This window comes from Lissotriton helveticus, chromosome 7 (genome assembly GCF_964261635.1).
Source record: "Lissotriton helveticus chromosome 7, aLisHel1.1, whole genome shotgun sequence".
Lineage (NCBI taxonomy): Eukaryota > Metazoa > Chordata > Amphibia > Caudata > Salamandridae > Lissotriton > Lissotriton helveticus.
In genome coordinates this window covers 58,351,075-58,372,617 of record NC_136068.1, presented here as the reverse complement: position 1 = coordinate 58,372,617, position 21,543 = coordinate 58,351,075, and the positions used below count along the sequence as shown (strand labels likewise).

General features: G+C 40.4%; 1 protein-coding gene across 1 annotated transcript; it reads left to right on the top strand.

The window, feature by feature from the left end:
* The first annotated feature begins 478 nt into the window (after window positions 1–478).
* On the top strand, window positions 479–11,296 carry LOC144768925 (uncharacterized). The gene is made up of 3 exons (XM_078652933.1): window positions 479–557; window positions 9,222–10,113; window positions 10,762–11,296. The coding sequence occupies exons 1-3, from the start codon at window positions 479–481 to the stop codon at window positions 11,294–11,296; spliced, it is 1,506 nt and encodes a 501-aa protein (XP_078509059.1).
* Window positions 11,297–21,543: the final 10,247 nt, after the last annotated feature.

Below are 21,543 nucleotides of genomic sequence, written 5' to 3'. Positions count from 1 at the left end.
GACACACAAACATGTGTCACAAATCTCTGTAAAGTTAATGATACCCTCTTTCATTCTGTGTGGCACAAGCACAGGCTGCTTGAGAGCTAGAGAAAAGCCTGAAATCAGACAAAAACACCAAGCTGCTAGACAAATCAACATTTGCACACTATTTTCTAATGTATCATAAAACCCTGATTTTGCTCAATCACTTGTGTCCTACCCCAACATCAACTATTTTAACAATTTTAACACACTGAGAAAAAGGGGTAGCCTGGCAGCTGGCTCAATAAGGTAAGGGACATAAGACACAGGCACACTAAGTTATTTGCACTGGATCATACAGTTTGGTCAAATGACGAAAATACAATTGAAATATGACTCTTTGGATGTTGCCATCAGCATCAGCATTTAGCCACTAAAAGGCATCTATTCCTTTTCACAATGCATGTTTCTTTAAAGTCCAAGGATTGACACACAGTATATTTATTTTGGATCTATGACAGAATATGGACATGCAAAAATATCGAAGCAAAAACATCGACATCAAAAATTATCAAAGTTCTATCTACATAAAGGTAAGTACAAAAATATCGAAAATAAAATATCTTAGTACAAAAATATCGAAGTAAAAAATATCGTTTTTTAAAATGTATTAATAATAATGTAAACATAATTTAAAAATACATATAATTTAACAAATTATAGATATAAACATTAAAACATATTTAAAAAATATTAACTAATACATATACATTTAAAATAAATTAAAAACTCTACATAGCGCCTTGATACCTGCGGGTTATTGTTTATGCGCATTATAAATTTTTATCATATCATATCATATCATATAAATTAATATATATACTTACTCCACATATTGCATCAGTAGGGAAAGCGTTGGATAGCGTAGGGGTAAAAATTACTATTCCCACTCCAGTGAGTCCAACATTGGGGAAAGCGTTGGATAGCGTAGGGGTAGAAATTACTATTCCCACTCCAGTGAGTGCAACAGTAGGGAAAATGTTGGATAGCGTAGGGGTAAAAATTACTATTCCAACTCCAGAGGGTGCAACAGTAGGGAAAGCGTTGGATAGCATAGGGGTAAAAATTACTATTCCAACTTCAGAGGGTGCAACAGTAGGAAAAGCGTTGGATAGCGTAGGGGTAAAAATTACTATTCCCACTCCAAAGGGTGCAACAGTAGGGAAAGCCTTGGATAGCGTAGAGGTAAAAATTACTATTCCCACTCCAAAGGGTGCCACAGTAGGGAAAGCGCTGGATAGCGTAGGGGTAAAAATTACTAATCCCACTCCAGAGGGTGCAACAGTAGGGAAAGTGTTGGATAGCGTAGGGGAAAACATTACTATTCCCACTCCAGAGGGTGCAACAGTAGGGAAAGCGTTGGATAGCGTAGGGGTAAAAATGACTATTCCCACTCCAAAGGGTGCAACAATAGGGAAAGCATTGGATAGCGTGGGGGTAAAAATTACTATTCCCACTCCAGAGAATGCAACAGTAGGGAAAACGTTGGATAGCGTAAGGGTAAAAATTACTATTCCCACTCCAAAGGGTGCAACAATAGGGAAAGCATTGGATAGCGTGGGGGTAAAAATTACTATTCCCACTCCAAAGGGTGCAACAATAGGGAAAGCATTGGATAGCGTGGGGGTACAAATTACTATTCCCACTCCAGAGAATGCAACAGTAGGGAAAACGTTGGATAGCGTAAGGGTAAAAATTACTATTTCCACTCCAAAGGGTGCAACAGTAGGGAAAGGATTGGATAGCGTAGGGGTAAAAATTACTATTCCCACTCCAAAGGGTGCAACAGTAGGGAAAGCGTTGGATAGCGTAGAGGTAAAAATTACTACTCCCACTCCAAAGGGTGCCACAGTAGGGAAAGCGCTGGATAGCGTAGGGGTAAAAATTACTAATCCCACTCCAGAGGGTGCAACAGTAGGGAAAGCGTTGGATAGCGTAGGGAAAAAAATTACTATTCCCTCTCCAGAGGGTGCACCAGTAGGGAAAGCGTTGGATAGCATAGGGGTAAAAATTACTATTCCAACTTCAGAGGGTGCAACAGTAGGGAAAGCGTTGGATAGCGTAGAGGTAAAAATTACTACTCCCACTCCAAAGGGTGCCACAGTAGGGAAAGCGCTGGATAGCGTAGGGGTAAAAATTACTAATCTCACTCCAGAGGGTGCAACAGTAGGGAAAGCGTTGGATAGCGTAGGGGAAAAAGTTACTATTCCCACTCCAGAGGGTGCAACAGTAGGGAAAGCGTTGGATAGCGTGGGGGTAAAAATTGCTATTCCCACTCCAAAGGGTGCAACAGTAGGAAAAGCTTTGGATAGCGTAGGGGTAAAAATTACTATTCCCACTCCAAAGGGTGCAACAGTAGGGAAAGCGTTAGATAGCGTAGAGGTAAAAATTTCTATTCCCACTCCAAAGGGTGCCACAGTAGGGAAAGCACTGGATAGCGTAGGGGTAAAAATTACTAATCCCACTCCAGAGGGTGCAACAGTAGGGAAAGCGTTGGATAGCGTAGAGGTAAAAATTACTATTCCCACTCCAAAGGGTGCCACAGTAGGGAAAGCACTGGATAGCGTAGGGGTAAAAATTACTAATCCCACTCCAGAGGGTGCAACAGTAGGGAAAACGTTGGATAGCGTAAGGGTAAAAATTACTATACCACTCCAAAGGGTGCAACAATAGGGAAAGCATTGGATAGCGTGGGGGTAAAAATTACTATTCCCACTCCAAAGGGTGCAACAATAGGGAAAGCATTGGATAGCGTGGGGGTAAAAATTACTATTCCCACTCCAGAGAATGCAACAGTAGGGAAAACGTTGGATAGCGTAAGGGTAAAAATTACTATTCCCACTCCAAAGGGTGCAACAGTAGGGAAAGGATTGGATAGCGTAGGGGTAAAAATTACTATTCCCACTCCAAAGCGTTCAACAGTAGGGAAAGCGTTGGATAGCGTAGAGGTAAAAATTACTACTCCCACTCCAAAGGGTGCCACAGTAGGGAAAGCGCTGGATAGCGTAGGGGTAAAAATTACTAATCCCACTCCAGAGGGTGCAACAGTAGGGAAAGCGTTGGATAGCGTAGGGGAAAAAATTACTATTCCCACTCCAGAGGGTGCAACAGTAGGGAAAGCGTTGGATAGCGTAGCGGTAAAAGTTACTATTCCCACTCCAGAGGGTGCAACAGTAGGGAAAGCGTTGGATAGCGTAGGGGTAAAAATTACTATTCCGACTCCAAAGGGTGCAACAATAGGGAAAGCATTGGATAGCGTGGGGGTAAAAATTACTATTCGCACTCCAGAGGGTGCAATAGTAGCGAAAGCGCATGATAGCGTAGGCGTTATATTAACATACTTATCAATCACATATTTTTTTTAAGAAAAAAAGATTTAATATTTTATTTCCAAAAATATATTACTAAATACCAAATATTTATAATTAATATTTACTAAAATAACAACAAATTACTTCCCACGCTACTCTCCCTTTAACACACAACACACTACACATACAAAAAAACACAATTAATCTAAATATCAATTAATCAATTAATACCAATTAATATTATTAAATTGATGTAATTATACATGAACTAATTGACAAATATTAATTACCAATTAACAATTAATGACCAATTAATAATTAATTAACAAGAAATTTACAAGAATAAGCAATATGTATTAATAAATTATTTATAATTAATATTTTAAATTAATGTAAAAAAACGAATTATCAATTAATTAATTAACAATTAATTATTAATAATTACCAATAAATAAATACAATCTCTTTAATTAATTTAATTTAATTATTTCACACCCTATTCCCCTATAACCACACAGCCCACTACACATAAATAAATCACATAAAAAATGTAATTATCATTTAATCACTTAATAATAATTAATTACCAATTAATTATTCATTAACAATAACAAAAAATAAAAATTATTACTACATTAACTCTAATTAATTTAATTAACTAATTAATAATAATTAATGAACAATTAATTATTAACAATTAATTATTAATCAAAAATATTAAAAAAACATAATAATGAATTAATTATAATTCAATTACTTCCTGCCCTATTCCCCTATAAACCCACAACCCGCTCTGATACTAAAACGCAAAATGTAAACAAAATTCCCAAGTTCTAAACATACATTAAAAAACATGTTTAGCAAACATATAAAATACATAATAAAATACATAACACTAAACAAAATTTCGATATTAATAACATAGATACCTTAAAATCGATATTCTGTCCATCGATATTATTGCACATCGATATTCTATACAATCGAAATTAAAACATCGATATTATTGTATATCGATATTTTTATTTCGATATTTTGGCTACCTACCGTTTGTTTCTCAGTGTGGTACAATGGGAGTGACTAAGTGGGCGCATAATATGCTACTGAGATTAGAAACAGCATTTACAACGTAGCTATTAGCACAAATGCCATTTCCTCTCAAACCGAACAACTCTTGCCTTAAGCACGCATATGCCTTAACCAGAGCACATGCGTGGTTAAGGCAGTCGGCATTCTAGCTGTGTGAGCGGATAGGAGATGAAACCGAAGGCATGCTGCAGAAAGGACGGACAGGGATGTGGCTGGGTACGTTTATTTAATGCGATTTTATATAGCGCGAACTTTACCCGAAGGTGTCAGAGCGCTTTACATAAGAACCAGTTGCAAAACATAAGGACTAAGGATTACGTGCGTTACATAAAAGATACAAACAGAAAAATTGCAAATGTACATGTAAAGTCACACAAAGAAGAGACTAGTGATTAGAGTTATCTCTATATACATGGGGAAGGGCTACGAATGGATATACTCTAAGAGTCACATAGGAATGGTAGAGAGTACAAAGGTCAGTGATTAGAGTTATCTCTATATACAGAAAAGCAGAGTTCCATTAAGTGGGGTCGGGGGGGGGGGGATGCAGTCACAGCACCAAGGGAGGGATGTATGGGTATGGGGAAAAGGCAAATCAGAAAAGGGAAGAAACATTTGAGGATCGTCAAGGGGGAAACGAATATATAATTATACCACGCTAACAAATACAACGCATGGCTTTACTACGCAAATTTTACTTCGCAAGAGGTTTTACCACGCTGAATTTTACAACGAAGTATTATACCACGCATATAACGTAATGAAGCACCCAACGTCCATCAAGCACAAATGACAGTGAAATAAACACAATGACACTAATAGGTTAAAAAAATATGCGTTGCGTAGTGACAGCGTTTGTCTTTTCTCACTTTCACTGACCTTCTAAAAACGTGTCCCCAAGCAAGATGGAAGAAAAATACGACGATGAAGGTCAATTGTTATTAACAAAAAAGGACTTTAAAATACACTTTTAGTCACCATTTGAACCCGTTTTTAAAGCAGATTAAAACACATATTTTATTTCAAATTACCGTTGTCACTCAATTAACACATATAAAGAGCTGTCCACCATTTTCTTATCAGTGGTTCGCCGCTAACTGGAGAGTAAACACTGTTGTGAGCAACTAGAGAAAGCAGGCTCGATTTTAGTCCGTTACTGCCATCTACTGACCAAAGTAAGTACACGTTTTAACACATATTTAATAACATAAAGGAATAGTAAATCTGGTAAAGGATTTTACAAAATGTATTTTAATTTTATCATAACAGAATTTATCTGAGGAGAGTGACAATTGCTTCCAACTGAAAAAAATATCGCAAAAGTAAGGAAAACATGTATTCTTTTTTTTTTTATATTGATTTAGTCAAAATGTCACACAAACCATGTTTCCAAAAAGTAATGTATGCCAAACAGTTTTTAGAAACATAATGTCCGTGAAAGATGATATATGTCTAGAATTAAATCAAATTGAAAAGTAACTAATAAATTATTATTAATTTGATGAGTGGAGAGCAAAGAACATGTTGGGTCATATTTATAATTACTGGCGCATCCCTGCAGATTAACAGGGATGCTCCAGTAATTGTGAGTCATGCCTCTGCCACCCATGATGCACGGCATTTACAATGCGGCGCACCATGGGGCAAAAACGGCACAGATGCGTTACGCATCTGTGCCGTAAAGGTGTCGCATTGTTGGAGTTGCGTCGCAAGTGCGACGCAGCTCCAGCAATGCTCTGGGACCCATTCTACTAATGCTGCGCCAAGTCTTACGCCTGCTTCAAGCAGGCGCAGGGTTTTGACGCAGCATTGGAATAAAAGTGACTGAGTGAAATCTTGTAGATTTCACTCAGCTATTTTTAGGAGGCGTTCCTGCGCCGGAACACCCCCCTTCCACCGGAACGCCTCCTTAAGGCGCATGGCTTTACAACGTGACGCATCTCTCAGATGCGGGAAATCCTCAATTGTAATAGGCCCTAAAGTATTCTTACTTCGCTAGGTACTTACCAGAGGGAAGGTTTTGGTTAGAGTCTGTATGTATGAATTACAAATCTTCCTCCGCTGGGTACTTACCTTAGGATAGGTGTGTTGGTCAGTGTCTTTGTGTCAGATTTTCTATTCTTAGTACTATTCTTAGTTAGTACTTAAAACAAAGAAATGTAATATTTGTAATTTCCAATTTTAAAATATGCTATGTATTTATTTTTCTAACAAGAAATCAGATAAAGAACCATTACCGTCAATCAAAAATCTGGTAAAAGGAAGAATATCTTAGGAGATCAGTTGCATGAAAGAAAAATACAACCAATCTTCAGGTACAAATAAATTAACCTATTAATTTGCCTTATCCAATTTTAAAACTAATACTGGTGCAATGATGTAACTCTGTTTTCTGAGAGCACAATTTCCAATTCTTACTCTGCTTCAAACTTACCTCAGGGAGGATGTTAGGTATTAACTGGGATAAGTTTTACTATTATTAGACAGCTGAGTGTTTTTATTTGGGTAGATGTTGGACAGAGTATGTGGACCAGATTAAATAATCTAAAATCTCTATGGACTTATCCCAGAAAAGGTGATGGACAATGTATGTGAGCCAGATTAACTATTCTTATTATGCTGAATAATTACCTTATGGAAGGTGTTTGTTGATACATATTAAATTTTCAAAATACGTTACAACAAATAAATGTAATATTTCTAAATTGTAAAATATACTATTTCTTTGTTTTTTAAAACATATATCTCCATTACCGTCAATACATAAACTGGAAAAGGGAAGATCAACTTAAAACATCAGTTGCATGAATACATCCAACTTTCAGGTATAAATGAAAGAACCTTTTAATTTGTCTTTTGTATTTTTAAAACCAATAGTGGTTCAACAATCTATCTCTGTTTTCTAAGAGCACTTTTTTTTTAATTTTTACACTGTTGAAAACTTACACCAGGGAGAGTGTTAGGCTGAGTCTAAGAAATCTAACTCCTCAGGATACTTAAAGAAGATGCTGTTTAGTGTTTAAGAGGCAGATTAACAATCCATACACCACTTGTTACATACTTCAGGAAAGGTGTTGGTCAGTGTTTGTGGGCCTGATTTACTATTCTTACTCCGCTGGATACTTACCTCATGGTAGATGTGATGGTGTTTGTTAGGATCTTTGCGTCAGATTTACTATTCTAACTTCAACGGTTACTTACCTCTGGGAAGGAGTAGGTAGGTGAATGGGTGCAGATTTACTATTCATACTCCACCGGGTGCTTATCTGAGGATAGGTGTTGGACGGTGTCTGGGAGTTAGATTTAGTATTCTTACTCTGCTAGGTACTTACCTCAGAGAAAATCTTTGTCAACATATAATAACTTTACTAAGAAATATACAACAGATAAGTGTAAAATGTCTAAATAATTGTTTAAAATATGCTATGTCTTTGTTTTTCTAACCAGATATCGTAAAGAGAATCATTAACATCAAACCATAAACTAGAAAAAGGAAGAACAGCTTACAACATCTGTTGCACGAAAGAACCAAACATCCAATATTCAGGTATAAATGAAACAACCTTTTAATTGACCTTATCTTTTTAATTAAACCTCTAATAAAACAACCAACTTACGCCGTTTTTTTAAATTAAGGATTTTTATAGTAATATTATAAAATAATGAAACAGTTAAACAAACTTAAAAAAACAATTTAAAATTTGCAGATTAACTAATAATTTTATGTTAACTATTCTAATCATATTATTGATACATGTAATTGGAGCTACGTGTACAACATTGACCAAACCAAACCAAACAGACTGGAAAAGAGAATACAAAGGAAAGCAACACATATAGCAATACTATTGCAAACGTAACTTCACCACAGAAGAACAAAGAAATGCAAGCCTCAGGTACAATCGAAAACATTTCTGAAAAACAAATCTATAATTATTTTTTTTAATCAGATATTAAAACTGTCAATAGTGTAGCACATTATAATTTGTTGTATGACGTTACTATGCATCCTGTCTGAACATATGCCTTTTATTTGGGGGGGGAATCCCTCCCAACCCCCTTCTAGATTTGTAAGCTTTTTTTCCCCCCCAAACCCCCTTTTTTAATTTTTCCACGCATGAGTTATTACGCGTATTCCATTACCATGCATAACTGTTACCACAAAAATACCTTAAAAACCAAATCTTTATAATGATTTTCTTTGTATTGTCGGAGAAAACAGGTAAAATATTTTTGGGTAGTTGAACAGTAAACACCCCACAGAAGGGGCTGACCTATGCCCCTAAAGACAATGTTTTAAATACCTGTAGCTCCCCCTCTTCAGCTCTCTATTTTTTTACTAAATACCCCTTTCCCCCATTACACATCATAAAGAGGAAATGGAAGTGTCTTTTCATTTCCACTTACCACGCTGATTGCTTTCACATCACAACAAAGAGTTTTTTGTTTTTTTTGGGGGGGGGGAGAACCCCCCCAACCCCCCTTTTTAAATTTCCTTTAAAATGCATGCCTTTACTATGTATCTTGTAGTAAATGTATGCGTGATAAAGGCTATTAGTGGTAACCGCCCATGCGTTATAATGCATGTGCGGTTATGGTTATGGGTGGAAACAGTTGTGTTAAAGTGTCTGAATCCAGTTTTTATTGATTTATTTAAACTAAATCTTGCATCCATTCTAAAACAGAAAACATCTTGATTTTAGTAATTTTATTTAGATACCATAAATCTTTTGTACAGAAAAACACAAGTAGTTTTTAAAAAATGAAAACTCATTTATTATCCTCTTCTATTTACAGGATCATCAACAGATAATTCAAGTCGCCGAGCAAATTACATTCAATCTAAGAGGGGTAACAGGTTATTAAAATTTGGTGGCTACATTTACTGTATGGATCGTTTAACTGAGCCCAGGAGTCATTGGAGGTGCGTAGAATATTTCTCATCACATTGCAAAGGCAGAGCGGTTACTCTGGGAGACATAGTGGAGAGGTCCACAGAGCATAACCACTCTGCCTCTGCAATGGAGATTGAAGTAAGGGAAAATCTACAGCAGATCAAATTTTTGGCAGCCACCTCCAATGAACCCTGTGGCTCAGTTTTACGGGAAGTTGCACAAAACATCCCCATGCATGTTGCCAGTAATATGCCCACAATTCCCAATTTAAGGCGCATGATTCAAAGAACAAAACAGGCCATCAATCCACATGCAATAAGACCACAAACTTTCTCCGATATTAACATTCCCCCAGAACTAACTGTGACTTTTACTAATGAAAATTTCCTTTTACATGATAATGATAATCCTCAAAAACGTCTTCTAATCTTTTCTACAACACGTAATTTGGCCACTCTTGAAAATACAGAAATTTGGATGATGGACGGCACATTTAAATCTACCCCCCATCCTTTTAACCAAATTTATACTATTCGTGGCAATATTAACCACACAACTATTCCCTTAGTATTTGGTTTGCTGCCTGACAGACAATCTTCCACTTACACTGAGTTTTTATCAGTTATAAAAACCAAAACTCTCAACAAAAGTCCTCAGAAAGTAATAATTGATTTTGAGATACAAATGATTAATACTATTTGTAAACTATATCCAGACACCCAAATTCAAGGTTGTTTTTTTCACTTTTCCCAGGCGTATTGGAGAAAAATACAGAAAACATCCTTAGCCGAAGATTATGGGGTCCATTAGGATGGCGGGCGGATTGCCCCCGCCAGGCAGGCGGTAGCCATCGCCGGCCTGGCGGGGGCAATCCGCCCGCCATCCTGACTCAAAACACCCCCGCCATATTAGGATGGCATGTTTGGCTGCGGCGGACGGAAAGACCGTCCGCCGCTTTTCCGCCCCGGTCGCCTTGCGGCCGGGGCGGAAAAGGGTTTATATGGTGGCGGTGTCTATTAGACACCGCCGGCCATATTAGGATAGGCATTTGTGAATGCCTTTCCGTGGCGGCAATGCCGCCACGGAAAGGCATGCGGAGTCCCCCTGCGGCGGCCCGTTGCGGGCCCCTAGGGACTCTGTGGGCATGGGGGGTGCACATGGGGGGTACCTACGGTACCCCCCTGCATTTCAATGCACAACATGACAGGCACCTCGCGGTGCCTGTCATGTTGTGCATTGAAATGCACAACGTGCATTTTTTGCATTGTGTCGGGCGGTGCTTTCAGCACCGCCCGCTGCAATGCTACAAATGCGGGCAGCGCCCGCCATTGTGGCGGGCGCATCATAATATGTAGGACGGGACCCCCACCCTTATGGCGGGTGGTCCAATACACCGGTAGGATGACGGGCGGACAAAGTCCGCCCGTCATCCTAATGGACCCCTATATGTCAGACAGCAAATTACAATATGAGCTAAAAAAACTAACTGCTTTGTGTTTTGTTCCTCCTGATTTTGTAGATGACTTCTACACTGCAATTGTACAATCAGATTATTTCATAGAAAATGAAGAGAAATGGGCACCTCTTTTAAATTATTTTGAGGGAACCTGGATTGGCAATCTTAGCAGGTCAGGTAGCAGGAGGAAGCCAAGGTTCCCCATTGAGTGGTGGAACTGCTACTTAACTTGCTTAGAGGGAGGAGCAAAAATGAACAATTCTTTCGAAGGATGGCATAACTCTTTTAATAAATCCATAGGTAGGAGTCATCCAAACTTTTATCATTTCTTAGAAATTTTAAAAAAAGAAAAAAGTTTTCAAGAAATGAGGATGGCTCAGTCACTTTCAGGTATGCTAAATCCTCGAGTGACACGACGTAGCCGAGAGGTGACTGAAAGACTTCAATCAAAACTCCAACAATTTCCTTTAATGGGCACGTCTGACTACCTTGAAAGTATTGCATATATTCTTAATTTCTAACATGTGAATTGATCGCCTGTTTTACACATCTCCCAAAAGTTATAATTGACATTTTTCAAAATTGACCCAAATATCAAATAAAAATTACTTTTGCTATCTTACCAACTAGCACATATTTTTTAAACTGACGTCACATCAATTTTGGATCAATATGTTTAATTTGAAACACTTTTATTTTTATAAAAAAAATTTTAATTAACAAAGTTAGGCTAGGTATGAATAAAAGAATGTTTCTGAGTTCATCTAAAATAACTTTCTTGAACAATTTATTAGTCAGAAAATAATTGTTCCAAAGTGTGTATATTACGGCAACCTGCATGGGGATCAAAGTGTAGTTCTTAAAAATTAAAAATGATACTCACCACAGAATTTGAAATTAACGTATAGAACTTTCCTTACAGTAAATGTACCTTCCAAATGTTATAATATATTTGGTAAAAAAAGAACAAAACCTAACCGGACCCCGTCTTCATGCCATTGCATGCTGAGAGGAACCACCGACTACAGAATCAAATGTGAAATATTTAGTGACTACGAAGTATCTATAAAATTAAAATGGACTATTTTAACGATTAAACTAAACTTCAAATGGATTAATATATCATATTAAGAAAATATTTACTAATGTTTTTATTGTAAAATAAAAAAAAATTGTGCATTATTAAAAATTTATTGATCTCTTTCTCTGAAAAATATTTTAATATTTACTCAATAAATAAAAATTGTTACTGAAAAATATCTTAATTTATTTTCTTAATTCATTATTTAATCTTAGTTTGTTTTTATTATTTGATTTGCAAAGATATCAAATGTGCATGATGTTATTAATAATTGATTGTACTACATTTTTAAAACATTTGTATTTAATACATGAGTATTAAAACACTATCCCACCCAATACCCCTATACCCCAAGCATCCCGCTCCCAAAGGTTAGCGTAGTAATTTCAAGTAAAGTATACTTCTTGTTTTTCACATAAATATGGAGTAGCCACTTACAAATTAATACTCGGGTATTTTTTCCCAACTAGGAAAAAAAATACCTGGGTATTAAAACACTCCCCCACCCAATACCCCTATACCCCAAGCGGCTCGCTCCTAAAAGTTAGCATAGTAATTTCATGTAAAGTATACTTCTTGTTTTTCACATAAATATGGAGTAGCCACTTACAAATTAATACTCAGGTATTTTTTTGCCAATTAGGAAAAAAAACCTGGGTATTAAAACACTCCCCCACCCAATACCCCTATACCCCAAGCATCCTGCTCCCAAAGGTTAGCGTAGTAATTTCAAGTAAAGTATACTTCTTGTTTTTCACATAAATATGGAGTAGCCACTTACAAATTAATACTCGGGTAGTTTTTTTCCAACTAGGAAAAAAAATTACCTGGGTATTAAAACACTCCCCCACCCAATACCCCTATACCCCAAGCGTCCCGCTCCTGAAAGTTAGCGTAGTAATTTCATGTAAAGTATACTTCTTGTTTTTCACATAAATATGGAGTAGCCACTTACAAATTAATACTCAGGTATTTTTTTCCAACTAGGAAATAAAATACCTGGGTATTAAAACACTACCCCACCCAATACCCCTATACTCCAAGCATACCGCTCCTAAAAGTTAGCGTAGTAATTCCAAGTAAGGTATACTTCTTTTTTTTCAAGATAGAGCAGCCACTTACAAATTAATGCTCGGGTATTTTTTCCCAACTAGGAAAAAAAATACATGGGTATTAAAACACTACCCCACACAATACCCCTATAGCCCAAGCATCCCGCTCCCAAAAGTTAGGGTAGTAATTCCAAGTAAAGTATACTTCTTGTTTTTCACATAAATATGGAGTAGCCACTTACAAATTAATACTCGGGTATTTTTTTCGAACTAGGAAAAAAATACCTGGGTATTGAAACACTCCCCCACCCAATACCCCTATACCCCAAGCGTCCCGCTCCTAAAAGTTAGCGTCGTAAATTCATGTAAAGTATACTTCTTGTTTTTCACATAAATATGGAGTAGCCACTTACAAATTAATACTCTGGTATTTTTTTCCAACTAGGAAAAAAAAATACCTGGGTATTAAAACACTACCCCACCCAATACCCCTATACTCTAAGCATCCCGCTCCTAAAAGTTAGCGTAGTAATTCCAAGTAAGGTATACTTCTTTTTTTCAAGATAGAGCAGCCACTTACAAATTAATACTCAGGTATTTTTTTCCAACTAGGAAAAACAATACCTGGGTATTAAAACACTACCCCACCCAATGCCCCTATAGCCCAAGCATCCCGCTCCTAAAAGTTAGCATAGTAATTCCAAGTAAAGTATACTTCTTGTTTTTCAAGATGTAGTAGTAGTAGATGGTGAAATAGGTCCTCAAAATAGCAAATTCGGAACTGCTTTTCAAGCCCATGAAGTCTGAAATAAGGATGATGCAATTAAAATGAATTCTATATGGCCTCCTAAAATCCACAATTGCTCCACTAGTGAGAATCCTACACTATACGGCATGTCTCACCAAAGATACCATATTAGCATATTTACAGATAAATCAACCTTTAAAAATGCTGCTGCTCTGACTTTGAGCCGTATGTTAAACACACGCAATCGAGCTGGGAACAGATAAAGGCCGCTATTATAATGCTTGCCTTGCACATAGAATTAGAGTTGACGCATGCTTTAGAAAGAAGCAAGGGCTGCTCACCTTTTCTAGCTTATTGTCTACAGGTTCCACAAGTGCAGAACAAAGCAATGATGTCACATACATCATTAATTTAAAATTTAAGTATGCATTTAATTTTAAGTGCGCTAAAATATTACGTTTTAACGTATTACTTACCTGTCAGCCGCACGCCTTTCACCAGCAACCCACTACTTCGACCAACCAAAGAAACAAGAGTGAAAACACTTCACACAAAATAAAAGAAGGACTTCTTTTTAGACGTACACGCATATCGTCGGATGACCGGAGTGTAACACGCAGAACGTCGGATGACCGGAGTGTAACTTTCGTGGTAAAGACTGTCGTGGAAGGCATACGCGTGGAAAAGACGTTTACGTGTTAAGTGCCTCGTAGTAAACGTCACGCGTAGTAATGCCTTCGTTGTAAATGACGTTTCCCGGGGGAAACGAGGGAAGAGGGTTAAAGGACCAGGGAATGGGCAAGATGGCGGGTCAAGATCTAGATAAAAGCGGCCGAGAGCAGCAGCAAAATGGCAGCCAGGACAAAAGAAAAAGTAAAGAAGTCCAGGAGAGTCCTTGGCGGGACAGGCCGCTCTCTGTTACTTGGCTACTTGGTGCCCTCTCCCCTCGTTTGGACGCTGAGGGTGAAGTACCCGGTGGGGCTCAGCCTGTAGGTCTGCACGGAGTTGACCCCCACATCAGGGTCCTGTGCGCTGGGGCTTGGGGAGGTGGGGTAGGTTTTAGGAGATGGGGGCTGGAGTCATTTTTAAGGGGCTGAGTTTTAGAACACAGGGCAGGGGGCAGGAAAGAAGCAGATTTCACGCCTAGGGGGCAGTTGAGCTGGGGCCGCGGTCAAGTGGGGGTAGGTTTTAGGGGGTGAGGAATGGTTTTGGAGCTCAGGGAGGGTGGCTGGGGTTGGAGTACTTTTTAGAGGGCTGTGTTTTTGGGCTCAGGTTACTGGATAACAAAGTGGCTGCTTTCAGGCCTTGGGGGTAGGTGGGCTGGGGTCTGGGTAGGTGGGGATAGGTTTTAGGGGGTGAGGGATGGTTTTATGGCTCTGGGGGGGGCTCGGTGTCTGAGTAGTTTTTTGGGGGTAGGGTGTTGGGTTTTAAGGCTCAGGATAGGCGGTTGGGGTAGTTTATAGGGTTGGGGTGGGTAGAATTGACCGCAAGAGGGCCGAATTTTAAGGTTCAGGGCAGAGGGGCAGAGGTGCGATCTTTACCACACATGTCCCTTTACCAATCATGTCTTTACCACAAAATTGTGTAGTAAAAGTGTGCGTGGTAAAGGCATGTGTGGTAAAGACACGCTTGGGGTTAAGACCGCACGGTACAGGCATACCTTGTTGAGGCATGTGTTGCTCCATCACACAACCTACTGAGAACACTGCCTATCTTAGCATAATTGTTGCAAAAAAAATTCCAAAATTCCCAAATATACCGTACTTGATTTTGACGGGCGACATCTCTTCAAATCATGTAAATCGAACCTGTGGTTCAGGGAGTTATCCCAGTTGAACTGTATCTATACTACTATTATAAAGGAAGAACTTTGAACCTTTGAGGCGGGTAAACTCGGGAACCACAGCGCCAATCCACACACCCGATACATCGTTGAAATTGTCAGGGTGTGCAGATGGACATAGGCTATATAAATTTAAAAAATGTACGTTATTTAAAAAATTTAAGAGAAAAAAAAAGTAGTCCCATGGAAGTAGCGCCGGCCGCGACGTGCGTGCTGACGTCAGTGGTGTGCCTCTGCTGTGCCTCTGCGCCGCAATTATTAATGACGTGTTGTTGGTTCCTGCGGCGACCGGGAGCTCAGTTTGAATGTATGCAGTACTCATGGCGCAAGAAGAATGTGTAGGACACGTTAATGATTTGTAGATCCAGTCATCTAACCACTCATTGCTCTTACCTGACCCAACACTACAAGAATGGGAGTAGAGCCCATGAGTTTTGCTTCTAGGAAAAGACGTGCTTTGCTGTTCTTTTTCCAAAACTCTGGTAAGGTTCGTAGCTAGGCCTCCCTCTGCACACCTCTTTTCGCGTTTTGGGGGGTCTGAGGAGAGTCTTCCTGTGCAAGTGCTTATAATCATGGTCACTGCACTCATGCTATTTTCGTGTCGTTTGCCACATTTGCCACATTATCCATCAACTGCTGCATAATCTGAAGATTTTAACAAAAAGAATGTTTTGGTTGTAGCTCACACCGATCAACAGTGACTAAAAGTGTGGTTACAAGTTGCAGTGCAATGTAAGGCCCCTCACAAAGTTTGACTGGTCACCTTTCTCTTGAATATTGCTATATCAGGGTGTTAAACTTTTATTAATGATGTAAAACCGACGCGCAGACAGTGTTAAGAATTGTAATAACGAAGTAATACTTTCACAAAATGCGATGCATTATGCTGCATAGTTTGCCTTTTCTTGCCATCAAATGAAGACAACTCTGAGGCATGATCGTCCCCGCCACATAGTTCAATTAACCCAGATTATAATTAATTGGTTCTGCCCTGGGCCTAATGAATTAGTACCCCTCGGGCAGCTGCGCGCATGTTTAAATGTATGAACATTTATGTCCCACTTGCTCCCCTGACATTTTGATTTCCAGCAGCAATAGGGGCGAAGAAAACATTTTCATGGTCGAAATTCACTGTCTAGGTGTACACTATAGCACTGTGTGATCTTCATAATGCCCGTCTGTAGCAGCAGAGGTGTTACCGCTCTTTCCTGTCACTTTTCTGTGTGTGGGGGTTATACTGCAAACCACAGACTCTTACATGCAGTCACAGCTGTTGCTCGCCCCCCTGCTGCAACTGAGCAGGAAGGACTAATCTTCTCTTTAGCCCACAACACAATTACACCTAGAGGAAAGCCAGTGGCGTAGTGCAAAATGATTGCCCCCCTACAGAATGTGATATGGTACACCCGAGTCTCCCATATCGATATCGAGATCGTCATTAGTCTTTGGGCTGCATGGGGCCACCCATTGAAGAATTTTGGGCACACTGGTAGTGACAGTCGCCCATTCCCAAAGCATTATTATATATAGCACTCAGTTGAGGCCCCTTGGAGAATCTGCTCAACCCCTTACAGGAGATTGTGGGAGAGAAAATAATGCCAACTTATTTTTATTTAGCTATCCATACCACCATTTTGTCATTTTAAAGTGCTGTTATCAATGAGTTCTTCTTTTCACAGATTTGATGGTTCTCAGTTGACTGTCCTCGGAAGGATGGAAGGTTGTGTTGGCCTTGGTAGGATTCAAACTTATGGCCTGTATTCTGGAACAGGCATTAGCAGTGATTATTTAACTAATAGAGACAAATTTCCTACTAAATGAGGTAGAAAACAGAGGAAGGGGAAGCAAGATTTCAAAGAATACTGGCGTGGAAATCTATACTACTATTTTAAAGGAAGAACTTTAAACCTTTGAGGCGGGTAAACTCGGGAACCACAGAGCCAATCCACACACCCGATACATCGTTGAAATTGTCAGGGTGTGCAGATGGACATAGGCTATATAAATTTAAAAAATATACGTTATTTAAAAAATTTACGAGAAAAAAAAAGTAGTCCCATGGAAGTAGCGCCGGCCGCGACGTGCGTGCTGACATCAGGCGCGCGGGGAGGAGCGACGTCCAGGAGCGCGAGGAGGAGCGGCGGACATGAGCGCGGGGAGGAGCAGTGGACAGGCGGGGAGGAGCGGCGGACAGGCTGGGAGGAGTGGTGGACAGGCGGGGAGGAGAGGGGAGGAGCGGCGAGGAGCAGGGAGGAGCGGCGGACCTGTGAACTCAGGAGCGCGGGGAGGTGCGGCAGATGAGGTAAGGCTCCGGGGGACCCACGGACAATGTCGGGGCGGGCGGGGGCCCTGAAGCCAAGGTTGGGACGGGCTGATACTCCGGGGGACCCACAGACAATGTCGGGGGGGGGGGGCGGGGGCCGGGGCGGGCGGGGGCCCTGAAGCCTGATTGCTCCCGTACAAGGTCGGGACGGGCTGCTAGTATATTCTATATTTTCATGTATCAATGTAACTGACAAAGGTGCCTTAAACGCAGCTTTATACTATCATTATGTGCTTTGCTGTAAATGGCAAGGTCTTGAATTTGACGGAGGAGTAGCCTGTCACAAACATCACCAAAAATCCATCGTTCTTACTACAAGTGCATTAGGAGATAAAAAGTGAATGGAATATCCATCATGTTTGTGAGGGACTACTCGCCCACCAAACTCTAAACCAAACAAAAAATTCTGTCCCATTTTTTTAAATGCCAGATAGAAGTCATTCCCTAGCAACCACTGCACTGGTCTGGCTTTCTTGCTGCACTTGAGTGCTACACATCATATAGGGGGCTAGTGTGACTCATATGCCAGGGTTTCCTTGGGTTCCCTGTACACCAAGACAAACGAAAATGGGAACATGGAGACATGCATTGATGTAAGACAGATTCATGGATGGATTGATGGCTGAGAAGGTATACGCATGGATAAAGGGCAGATGACCAGTGTGGCTGCAAACAATGGCGTTTTGGGAGAGTAGACGGGTGGGTGCAGTTGTTCTGAATTGCAGTGTTGAACCACTCTCACTCTACCACTTCTTTAATGCTTTGTGATGAAGAACAAGAATCTGCCTATTATTCATATTCACCAAGTAGTGTTTTAATGATACCCACATTCATGTTAAAATACTGCATGGAATCCAGTATTTATTGGATGGTAAGAACTAGTAATACATTCACTGTTATATATACCTAAGCTACAGATCAGTTTGCATGTTCAGGGACATAGATGAGGCAAGAATGTCTGCATCCTAGAGCGCCAAGAAGGTGGCGGCGATCTGTTATGGACTGCTTAGGGTCCTCAGGAAAGTCCTGTCCCTCCTACCTTTTGAGGCCAGACGCGTGCTGGTCCAGTCGCTGATTTTATCACGTCTGGATTATGCAAATGCTGTTTATCTGGGAGCTCCAGTTGGTTCTATCCAAATTCTTCAATCAGTACAAAACTGTGCAGCCCGGCTGCTTATGAATCTCCCCAGATGCTGTTCGGCGAAGGCGGCACTTCGGTCACTTCACTGGCTCCCGATCCAGGAAAGGATCTTGTTTAAAACGTTCTGTATGGCGCACAAGTCTTTAAGTAATGTTGGTCCTACCATCCTCCACCCCTTGTTTTGCCGGCATCATGCCGCCAGATCCTTGAGATCTAATCAGCGAAATTTGCTGGTGGTACCCAGCCAGCTTTCCTTCCATGTAGCGAAGGGCTGGAATAAACTCCCAGATAACATCAGGCTGGAAATGAATCATCTCGTATTCAGGAAGTGATTGAAGACATTTTTGTTCCACTGATTGTCTTCTTCTGTCCGTGGTCTTGCAGCGCTGGGATGCCTCAGGGTAGCCATGCGCTATACAAAAGCGTACTCATTCATTCATTCACAGCCAGTGGTTTGGTGGTAGCTTACCGGCCCTTTCCGTTTAGGCCCACCCCGGGGGGGATGGGGGCATGGAGCAGACCTCAAGCCATGTTTTCAGGTGCATGCTGGAATTTCAACAAGGGTACTGCGTTAGGAATCTTTGCAAGTACAAGCACGAATGCCCTAGATGTGGGGGTAGGCATGCAGTCACACAATGTTTCAGGGAGCAACCACATTGGGGGCGCAGCTTTTCAGGTAGAAGGAGAGGGTTTACTCTACAGCTTGGTAACAAGGGCGTTTACACCAATCAAGGTGGACATTTTATGTAAGTGGTTGCAGTCATACCCAGATACTCAGGCCGCTGCTTTACTCTATTGGGGTTTTCAAGAAGGTTCATGTTAAGTTATCAAGGCCCAAGGAGTCCCAGGTCTGAACAAAATTTTAAATCAGCAGATTCTTTTCCACACATAGTTCGGGAGAAGTTGTTCAAAGAAGTCCAAGAAGGCAGAATGGCAGGTCCTTTTTGGCACTGCCCATTGGCAAATTTGATTGTTTCTCTTTTGGGAGTAGTGCCAACGAAAGCAGAGGGTGAACTCAGGATGATTCAACTCTTCATGGTCTCAAGGTTGTTCAGTTAACGATTTCATTGCAAAGGAGGATTCCACGGTGCATTTTGAGTCGGTGGATTCTGCTTTACTGATGGTCAGGGATATGGGCGTCAGGTCACAGTTAGCTAAGTGCGATATCACATCTGCCTTCCGGCTGTTGCCTGTTCATCCGTACGTTTTTTCATTACTAGGCATCTTTTTTGCAGGTACATATTTTGTTGATAAAACTGGGTTGCGCCATATCATGCAAACCTTTTGTGGCTTTTAGTTAATTTCTGCAGTGGTGTTTTTCTTTCATCACAGGACATACGGGCATTACACATTACTTGGATGCTTTTCTTTTCCTGGGTGCAGCTGAATCTCACCACTGGGAAGCTGCTTTGCATGATTTTAAACAGTTTGCAGAGACACTAGGAGTGGACAAAACCGAGGGACCTTGTTGTTGTTGCCTTACGTATCTTGGCATAGAGATAGACACTATCAAGATGCAGGCTAGGCTTCCTACAAAGAATATTGTCGAAATAGCAGGCCTTTTTGGATCATGCACGTACTTTACACAAATTGAAGCTGGTGGAGGCAAAATGTTTTGCTGGGGCATCTGAACTTTGCATGTAAAGTCATGCGCGCTGGTAGGTCTTTTGCAGATGGTTGGGTTTATCTATGGCTGGTATGAAGCTTTCTCACCACAGAATTAGAGTGTCAGCGTTTATGCGAGCTGATTTTGAGGTTTGGTCAACATTTTTAGCTGATTTCAATGGCGAAGATTTTGTTTGACAGCTGCAGCTTTTTTCTGATGCTTCTGGCGCTCATGGTTTCGGTCTTTTTTGGGATGGTGCATGGTGTGCGGAAAGATGGCCGGAGAATTGGTTTGCTGCATAGAAGAGCATTGCTTTTTTGGAATTTTTTCCTCTCATAGTAGCTCTTGCAGTTTGGGGTCCCAAATTGGCTAATAGAACAGTTTTGTTTAACGTGGACAACAAAACAGTGGTGGATTTGGTGAACGGTCACAGGGCAAAAGACAAACAGATGTTAAAGTTTCTGCCGGCATTTATGCTAGGAGGTTTAAAGTTTAACATTGTTTTCAAGGTCAAACACATTGCAGGCATGGCAAATAATAAAGCGGATGCACTGTCTCGTTTTCAGTGGGAGAGCTTCCGTGGTTTGGCGCCCGGAGCGGATTTGAGAAGGACTCCCATTTCCCAGCTAGGTATGGAGTTTGGGGCTGTGACTGCCTATCAGCTAGTAGGAAGATTCCTTGGCACAAAGTACCAAATTGGCTTACAGGTGAGCGTGGCTGGAATTTTTAGAGTCAGGTGCCATTTTTAGACGTCACGATGGATGGGGTGTACGACAGCATAGAGATGATGTAGTACATTTCATTATGCTTAACATCAAGAAAAATGTTTCCTCAACACTATTGCTGGTAAATTACCAGGCATTTCTTTTTACGGAAAATCATTCTGGGTATATGAGCCTTCAGCGGGAGAGATGGGTAAGCGTATGCTACAAGGTTGGGCCAAGTCACGTAAGTGGGGTTCTTATCAACGGGAG